This window comes from Cimex lectularius, unplaced genomic scaffold (genome assembly GCF_000648675.2).
Source record: "Cimex lectularius strain Harlan isolate CLEC.00 unplaced genomic scaffold, Clec_2.1 scaffold10, whole genome shotgun sequence".
In the NCBI taxonomy this organism is placed as follows: domain Eukaryota; kingdom Metazoa; phylum Arthropoda; class Insecta; order Hemiptera; family Cimicidae; genus Cimex; species Cimex lectularius.
The window spans coordinates 2,852,141-2,862,006 of NW_019392665.1; the positions used below are offsets into that span (position 1 = coordinate 2,852,141).

At 33.4% G+C, this 9,866-nt stretch overlaps 2 protein-coding genes across 2 annotated transcripts; one reads left to right on the plus strand and one right to left on the minus strand.

Annotated features, from left to right (window-relative positions):
• Window positions 1-3,941: 3,941 nt before the first annotated feature.
• Window positions 3,942-8,296, minus strand: LOC112126283. The gene is made up of 2 exons (XM_024225053.1): window positions 8,189-8,296; window positions 3,942-4,246 (listed from the first exon to the last, which is right to left on the minus strand). Exons 1-2 carry the CDS (start codon window positions 8,208-8,210, stop codon window positions 3,984-3,986), a joined length of 285 nt encoding a protein of 94 aa, XP_024080821.1. The 5' UTR covers window positions 8,211-8,296; the 3' UTR covers window positions 3,942-3,983.
• A 337-nt stretch (window positions 8,297-8,633) lies between these two features.
• LOC106667431 lies at window positions 8,634-9,866 on the plus strand. Its single transcript, XM_014395384.2, has 2 exons — window positions 8,634-8,737; window positions 9,182-9,866. Exons 1-2 carry the CDS (start codon window positions 8,725-8,727, stop codon window positions 9,517-9,519), a joined length of 351 nt encoding a protein of 116 aa, XP_014250870.1. The 5' UTR covers window positions 8,634-8,724; the 3' UTR covers window positions 9,520-9,866.

Sequence of the window (9,866 nt, forward strand, 5' to 3'; positions counted from 1 at the left end):
GTCGTAGATGTCTGGGTGCTCTCGTAAGTCAGAAACTTGACCTCCAAAGTTAAAGTTTTGTTTGATTTTTGCTTTTGTTTTATTGCGAAATTAAAAATTCTAAGATGGTCGTTCATACAACATCCTTGACATCCTGGTCCGCCTGTTTTCGCTGTTTCCTCAGAACGTTTCATTTTATGGTGTATGTTTGCAGTTTTGTCTTGAGTTTGAAAGTTTTGTTTGATTGTTTTTCTTTGTTCGAAAAAATCGAATTGCGGCCATGATGGTCACTTGGGAGTTTTCTGACATTTCTTCTATGTTCGATTTTCTTTCTGGCCCGCCACGTTTCGTTGTGTTTCCTTCGGAATTTTTCATTTTCTAGTGGATGCCTGCTGTCTTATGTAAATTAGTCTCTGTTGTTTCGAATAGAAAGTTTTTTTTTGTACTTTCGTGAATTGGGAAACTCAAAGTGCTGCCTGGATGCACCAAAAGGCAGTATTAAAATTACTATTAAACGGCACTGGGTCCGTCTATTTTCGCGTGTTTTACTCAACTTTACGCCATCTTCAGTTAGGAACACCTACCATAAACCTTTTATTTCAATATTGATAAAAACGTGTATTTTAAAAGTTTCTTGATAATTTTTTTGTTGAAAAAATGAAGTGTACTTGCAAGATCCGAAGTTAACCTTTTGAAAAATTTTTTGTTCTCCCTGAGACAAAAAACGATCAGGAAATTCCACAAAATAGATCTCCTAGACTTTATAAAATTTGTAAAAGTTGCTTAGAAGTGTATAAATTTGATATTTCTGGAAAATTTTGGTTGCGGGTTGAAAAAAGAATTGAGCAAGGATTGAAACGAAAATTGACCTCTTCCTGTGACGTTCTGATTTTTTTTACACATTGATAAGGTTTTTCCATTACTAACGGTACATTTTGTGAAGTACCGCTCAAAACTTCATCATATCAACAAAAATTACGAGGAAATTCATATTTAATAAATCCATAAAATCTTTTCTCCCGATGATCACCATGCCATAAATCACCAAAAATTGTTGAACTTGACTAAGACCATCGAACGTTTCAAAATTATTTAAAGGTCAAATTCTTACCTTGATTCCTATTGTTTCAATTATCAATTCTTGGTGCACTGTTTCGAGATTAATATATTAAAAAAAATACACTCGATATCGCCTGTTTTAGATTCTCTTGACAAATTGTTTGCTGAATACAAGAAAATTCCTTTTATCGGTTTTCAAAAGTTTTGGAGTTTTCAGGCCTTATTATATAAAATATTTTTTTATAAACATATTTTTTCCAAAAATTAATCAGTGTTACAATATAAAATTATCAAGCTTGTTGCTTACCGCGTACTTTTTTTTACGTTATTACATTTACTAACAAAGTTGGAATATCTATACAAAAAAATGTACAATATATTAATTACACTATTTAAAGTATCTTTTATTATTATTCTGATGAAAACTTTGCATTCTTTATTTTTGACGGCAGCTTTCATTATTCAGCAAAATCAATCATTTCCCGAGATAGAAAGTGATGGATCGGTTTTTCCGTCGAGACACAAAACACGGGTGGTCTGGTTTTAAATTATGTTTAGAAAACCAAGACTCCAGCAGAAGTGAAATATAAAAAAAAGAAGTATTTTCCTTGGGCTGAATGAATGTTCAAAGTTGCCAAATCAGCGAGGGCTGCTACACTTATTTAACTTATATTTCTAGAATGATTCGTGATTTTCTTTACAACTTCATGAAATATCAGAAGAATCGAATAGTTTCAGGGGTTCACTTAAAAGAGAAAAACACGTATTATGCCTTGGACAGCCTGACACTTATAGAAAAGAGAAAATCTGCATAGAATTCATTAAAAAAACAGGTTGATAAACAACAGTAGAAAATACATAAAAAAGACATTCGAAACGGATCTTTGAAGGTTTTAGATAATTGTAAAACCTGACAACAGCAGTCTTACTCACAAAGGGAGGCTATGGAAGTAGAATCAACGATTTTATGCTCATTTTTTTTTTTAGTTTTAAGACCGGCAAACTACATTGGCCTTCATCAGCCCTCTCTTTCAGAGATTTTCTTTTCCTGTCTTCCAGTCGAGTTATGACGGTAACCCTCTCTTTTCATACGCACACATTAAACATAACAAATAATAAACATAGATACAAGATAAAACGTGATAGCCTGATTGGCAGTCACACTACCTAAGAGTACTCGATTACTTGGGATAATTGAGGATAAGCCCTTCCTTTCGCGCTAATAAATTACATTCACGCGCCAGACTTCGTTCAAACTAGCCCAGAGTACTTGATCCTCGGGGTATAGGGATAAGCCCTTCCTTTCGCGCTAATAGATTACATTCACGCGCCAGACTTCGTTCACACTAGCCCAGAGTACTTGATCCTCGGGGTATAGGGATAAGCCCTTCCTTTCGCGCTAATAGATTACATTCACGCGCCAGACTTCGTTCACACTAGCCCAGAGTACTCGATCCACGGGGTGTAGGGATGAGCCCCTCCTTTCGCGCTAATAAATTACATTTACACACCAGACTTCGTTCAAACTAGCCCAGGGTACTCGTTCCTCAAGATAATTAGGTATAAGCCCTTCCTTTCGCGCTAATAAATTACATCCACACATCAGAATTCATAATACCCCAGAGTACTCGATATTCCGATTTGAATAAAACTGGTGAATGATGATTGATTAAAAAAAAGTGAAAAATTTTAATAGATTTTGTTTTCACAAAAAAATTTATATTATTATTTTTTTTGAGGAGGTGCAAGAAACGATATCAGCTTTATTTAATTAGGATTTGTTTATCTTTCCATAAATATTTTAATGCCAGCTTAATTTCTTACTAAAAAAATATACTAGCGCACTTTTAACATAAATTATTATGTATATTTCAATATCAACGATTTTAGAATTCTGTCATGACGGCATAGGACAAAAGTTAAATTTTTTTTAAACAAGAAACAAAAACCTCTGAATACAAATTTTTGGGAAAATCAAAGAATGATTTTTCTCTCTCTCAAATTTTTCGCCTTCCAAATGCCTCCTGTTCTTTTCTCCAAAATCAAAAAATGATAACTGAAACAATTCCTCAGATCACACGAAAATTTAAAATTTTAATTAAAATTATTTTTTAAATTAAATCGGAACAGGTGATAAAACATAAAACATTAGGAGGTTTTATTGAATACATCCTTATTTTTTGAAATTTATTTATTTATTCATTTTTATTTTTTTGTTTATTTATGATAGCCTTAAAACCTGAACATTGCTACATAATTTGAAAGAAGGCTCAGCTTTCCAAAGGCCGTTAATAACATTGAATTTGAATAAAATCCAGAGGAGTTGTTAATTTTTAAGTAGAACCCCGGACATCGGCGAGAAAAAATGGACGTTGGCGTATCCAAACAAAAATACGTAGGCGTACATTTTTTATTATTAATTAAAATTAATATTTAATGGTTGTACGATGTAGTTAAAACGAATCCAGCGTTTTTTCAAAAGCAACATTTTTAGCCTACACTCTTAGCGCCTTTGAGTTTTTGTATTTTTGTATGTTGAATCTTGTTGAATACAATATTGCATATTATTTTCTTATTCGATGTAAAAATACAAATCGAATCATAGAACCTTGACATACATGCACAATGAAAACAGAAAAACTTATTTTAAAAATATGCTTATTTTTTTCTAGGTCCCTGGGGCTCGGACACGTGACTATTTTTCAACCTACTATCACAGAAAAAAGTTAAAATCGTTGATTCTACGTCCTATGTCAGTGAGGTTGACGTGGAGACGAAAGGAGTCTGATATTACAATAGAAACCATCTGAGAAATCAAGCCCCTGGCTTAATTTAGGAAAGAAAGAAAACTTTCAAAACTTCATTTTCTTACCGGGGATGGTCTGGAAAAAATGAAACCACCATGTAAAACATCGATTTAATAAAAGAACAACACCGACTAGATTTTACTTCATCATCAAAGGGTCGGGTTTCCATTGAGATGGCGGAAATTCGGGCGGAACGGCCCCGCAGTCGATTTTGAAAAACCAATCGCATTGGAGGGTGACGGTGTCGAACAGTTGGAGCACGGGACACGTGATGACCTTCCCGACACCGGAGTCGCACTGGATGTACTTCCTGCATGTGTCGGCCGACGGGAGGAGCGCCTTCCCGGACTGTGGGCACTCAGCCCCAGAAGACAAGCCGGCGAAAGCCACACTGGCTAAAACTGAAAAAACACAATCAAACAATTGTTAGAAAGCTATAAAATTTACAAATGCTTATGGTGAAAAAATGGACAAAAATCATTATTGGGAGGTTTCTTGATGGGATCTGCAGGGAGATGAACCTTTCGATTGAACTCTCAAGACAAATCAGAGAGGATAGGTAGACCAGGATGACCGAAAACTACCGATGCTCATATACGGTTTTATCCTTTGGGCTATAAAAAACCCATTAAACTATAAAAATTCTCTATTTTGTCGTCCTCCATTTCAGTTTAGTAAAATATCCTGTAAAATACGAGAGGTCTAACATTTTACATGAAATGACTATAAAACTCACCTACCATCCAAACTATTATTTAATAACTACCTACCACTCAGGACACAAAGGAATTTTGGGTGATGAATAGGCAGACCTACTGGCCATAGAGGGATCTGCAAAAACATATCGAGACCTGAACATATTTGGGATAACAAAAACAAACAGAATCCACCATCTCAGAATGGGTTAAAACAACCCTCACCAAGACTGGGCAAACTCACAGCTACAGTTAGAGAGGGCAAAACTCTTGACTGAATGTCAGCATAAACGTCTATCGGGCTACATCTTTTTCAATCTATATCTATAAAGATTTAGACGTAGATGTATTGGTCGGGATGTAATATACTGCCACCTTTAAGAGCTATTGTATCCCCCGTTCTCTGCCTAAAACAGCGGTGAATCCCGTTTCATCAAGGAACTTGATTAGTAGACCTGGTTTCAGTGGTTGCATCTCTTCTATGGTCTCATTGTACATACCAAAGGACTTCCTCCTGTGGGCAAGTGTAGCACCAAAGTTTGTTAATAAGTGTGCTGGTGTCTGCTCTGCCTCTTTGCAGAATCTGCATGTGCCGTCTTCTTTAAATGTCCATTTAGTTTGCAGTGTCCTGTTAAAAATCCTGTTAGGATTCGCAGTTTTTTTCCGCTTCCTTTTTACTTCTTTCCTTCCAAAATTTGTTATGAGGTTCTTGGATTGTTTCCAATGAGTGAATTCCATTGTTCCTTCATTTTCTTTTTGTCCTTCTGTCTGAGGTACTCATTGATAGTGTGGGATCCTATGCCACAGAAGGGCTCGGGTCCTATCGGCGGTATAGCAGCCCCTTTTCTTGCAAGAGGGTCTGATTTCTCTTTGACTTCTACTCCCATGTGACCTGGGACGCAGCAGAGGCTGAATATCGATAAAACTACAATACTAAAGAAGATCCTAGCGGCCAAGTGGCTCGGGGTCCAAGTATTTGCTACGCTGGCGATTCTGCGTCCGAATCCTGGCACAGTCACTGATTTTTTAATTGATTATAGTATGAAAAATATATTAAAGTGGTTTGACCCCTCGTCCGGGACAGTCGACGAGTAGTTGGATGTTAAGCCCTGTATGCCAAGAATTACTTTACTACTTAACTATCCTACTTGCCTAATTATATACTTCTATAACTTCCTACAAAATACATAAATTTAGAATAGGTAAACCAGATGATCAATAAACCCGGAAATGTGCCAAATTGTCTTAAGGACGGGGCAATTTTGAAGGTTTGAAAAAAAATGGTCAATCGCACAATGGGTTCTTTAGGTCGCAGTGGAAGAAATCGGAAGAAAACAGTGCCAAGTTCAGCGACATTTTTACTTGATTCACTTTTTTTTTTTAAAGGCTGGCCCTTACTTACAGATTTATTGTTTACAAACGATCATGATTTCGAGCATTAAACGCTCATCATCAGGTTGAAGCCCCCGATCCACCAAAAACACGACGTTCCAATGAGAAACCTGATTTTACCCATAGATTTATTTAAATAATGAATGAGTACAAAAACATTATTTTAAAAGCCGATAAAGGATATGAAATAGTTATCATTGAACACTGAAAATTCATTCAATAAGTTGAATAATTCCTGAACAATAATGATTGCTAAGAATTAAAATATTCCCCAACTTAAAATACAAAACTAAAGTTCAAACAGCTATAAAATTTATATTCTCAAATGACCAAAAAACTTATACCTAGACACCAACGTTATATGGTCAAAATCTTCCAAGAAAACAAACCAACCAAGACCAGTATTGTTCTTTCATAATTTGCCATGCCGCAAAACCGCGATAACAATAGATAAATAATTAAAACCCACACCAATTTCAAATCTACATTCGGTTTTAACATTTCTTTAGAATTGATAAAACAATTAAAGAACATAAATTTATGTACTGTGTTTTAGTAGTCATTTTGTTCCTAACATATTTACAAATATCCCAGTTAAAGATTGTACTAAATTAATAAAACAAAAACTTATGTTTTTAAGACTCTATTAAGGAATTTGTAGAAAATGACATAACCTCGATATCTTAAATATACGCCTACTATCTAATTATCGCAAATTTAATAATAAATTTTATGAAATGAAAGGGTTACCAATGGGGGGGGTCTCCATTATCCCCATTTTGTGCTGAAATAATCGCGGATAACATTGAATTTTGACTTTTTTTTTTGGAAATGATATGAAAATATTTTATGTATATAACCAGGAACATTGGAAGATCTAAAAGAATTCCTCCAATTGATTAATTCTTTACATCCTAGTATTTTACATTAGAAATAAATAAAGACGGTTGTGTAATCTTTTTAGACTTAAAGCTAATTAACCTAATTGAAATATAGAACATATACGTATATAGAAAAACCACAACACCCATGATACCAGCAGATCCATCTCACTGATGGACCCAAAAAAACTGCTGGATTCATTTGGCTCATAAACGTTACATTGAAACTACCGTTAACACCTAATTATAAAAACGAATTGCAAACGATTAAAACCTTGGCTAAAAACAATGGATATCAAGAAATATTTGTCTATAGGTTGCTAGTAAAAAGAATAAAAAAGTAACTTTAAAAAAAGCCAACCCACCAAAAATAATCTTTAGGATTTTTGTTGCTTGCCTGGTGAACTATCAGAAAAAGTAGGTAAAATTCTTAAACGAGCAAATTTTAGAGTAGCTTTTCACGTGTTCACATAGAAACAACTCAAAACCTAAGCACAAGGTTGACGACTTGTCAAAAAGCGATGTTTACAAACTTAATTGTAATGAATGTGATATTAAATATATAAGACAAAGTAATTAAAACGAGAGATAAAATACATGTGCCTAAATACAACAAATTTTCTGAATTTAAGGACCATCTAAATGAAACAAATCACAATTTAAATCCATTTTACACAGTTTCAACAAAGGGAGGGAACTAGATCGATTTGAGAAATTAAAAAAAAATAAATTAAACATGGAGATAATCACATAAATAATGTATTAGATTTTCATCTACCTCCTATTTTAAACATTGCAAATTAATAACTAATTTAAAATTATTTTATTACAGTATTTATTAGGAAAATAAGTAGGAAAATAGTTGTGTGTAATTCACATTTTTCGCATGTTCAAAATTGAGCGACATTAAAAACCAGCTTCTCATTGAAATGTTGCATTGGTCATGGCACGACTAGCTCAAAGTCGTAGGTTCGAATCCCATTCATGACACTGGCTTTTTGCATCTCAATCAAGACTATATAAAAAAGTATATTTTTTTTAATGAAATACTTTTTAATAAAGAAGACCTAAGACAATTTCTCAGTTTTCTGAACGTCCTGAAATCAGCTCAATGTTTTTTTTTCTTGGTTGAAAGTGTGTGAGTTTTTATCCCTCGCACACATTTAAATTTAAAATAATTATCAGTCAATCAACATTGACATTTTTATATCAAAATTTAATTAAATTTTCAATATCATTTTTCGATTGTTTTGTTTTTTATACCAAATTCCTTTGAAATAGACTAAAGATTCTTGTCTAAAATAAGAATACATGCAATATCACATAATTGACAAAAAAAATTGGCATATTTTGCATTTCTACTGTTTCTACTTACAGAAGAGAATTACATATGTCATATCTTGGCCGTTATCGTTGTCACGAAGCTAAACTCAATGTGTGAACATTTGTAATTCTGTGATAAATCAAAGATATGATATGAATGTTATCAAATTCGAGGGTTTGCTTTGTAAAATAAAATATTTTTTAAATGTTTATGTGTATTGCAAACTTAAAATATTATATTTTAAAGGATTGCATAACTTTTACACAGATACAAAATGTACTCTTGAATTTTGTCGTTGTTTATTTAAAATAGACTTTTGCCTTATTTACAGATTTCAGATTGAACGCGAGATATTTATTTTGTTTTTATACCTCAATCTTACCTTGAAATTGAACGTTTCAAATACTTGTGGGGAGTTCAAATACTCGTCCATCTGAAAAGCTGTTGACTTGAAGCATTGCCACCGTGAAGAAATTTTTTTTTGTGCACTATCTTCTTATTTACTGGTTTTTTTGAACAGACTGATTACGATAAAACTTGGGTATAAAAGCGGTTCATTGCCTCGTCAATTTATTCAGTTGTGCAAGATGTTGAAGTTAGGTATGTTCATTTTTGTAGAAGTCTATTAATTAGTCATATTTGGCCGACGTTTTTGTAATCATTTGTTCAAAAGATTAATTTTTGTTAATTATTGATTAATTATTTTAGTTGATTTATTATTTTTTATGCAAAATATGGTTGGGTTGATAAATTAGGGTTGAACACTTGAATTATTGTGACTTCTGTCCTCGAGACACCAACTAATCATCTCTGCCTACATTTTTTTGCATTTCCCTTTATTATAATTACTTAATTTAGTTACTTCCTGAAATCCCAAAAGTTTTTAAATTTTTTAAATCATAAATACTAATACAAATTCTATTTATTAAATTATTTGTGATGATTTGAAGTGGTTTATTATTTGAAACGCCTTATGAATATTTTTTTTCACCTTGAATAACATTTTTTTTTTTAATCTACAAAAATATATTTTCCACGTTTCAGTGACTCTCGTTGCGGCCTTTGTCGCCCTGTCGTCTCCCGTATTGTCATACGAGTGCGTCAAGAATGCCACATATGACTGGCCCGACCCTGAGAACTGCCGCCACTACTTCCACTGCCACAACGGCACTCTTGAAAAAAAGAGTTGCTTCTATTTGTTTAGGTTCAATCCGAGCACTTTGACCTGCAGGTGGTGGATGTTGGTCAACTGTACCGCACAGCCGTTCACCCCGCCACCGACTGTAGCCACAACAGCTCTTCCGACAACGGAACTTCCACCGACTGAAGCACCACCGAGTGAGTTACCACCGACACCTGAACCAGAACCTTCATTTAAATGATCACAAACCATCTTTATGTCGTTTGACTGATGTACAAAAATAATGAATAATAATAATAAAATATAATATAATAAAAAAAGTATTAATAATGTTATAGTTAAAATTATAATCGACCAGTGCTATAATAATAATATTTTCATCACCATGGTTACATAAATGTATATTAATGGCAATAGATTTAAAATTTAGTTCAAATTGAATTAATTTAATCTAAGTTTCTTTAGCCCTGGTGATATCATCACTAAAAGTATAATAATTTTTGCACAGTGATATTTCATTTTGGTGAAACCTTCCATATCATCCTTTTTTTGTTATTATATGCTTTTTTTATTATTATTTTTCAATTA

Coding starts and splice junctions, on each gene's coding strand:
- LOC112126283 (XM_024225053.1), bottom strand. CDS start 8,210: ATGACATATGTAATTCTCTTCT. Junction 4,247..8,188: donor GACATATGTAATTCTCTTCT/GTAAGTAGAAAC, acceptor GTGTTTTTTCAG/TTTTAGCCAGTGTGGCTTTC.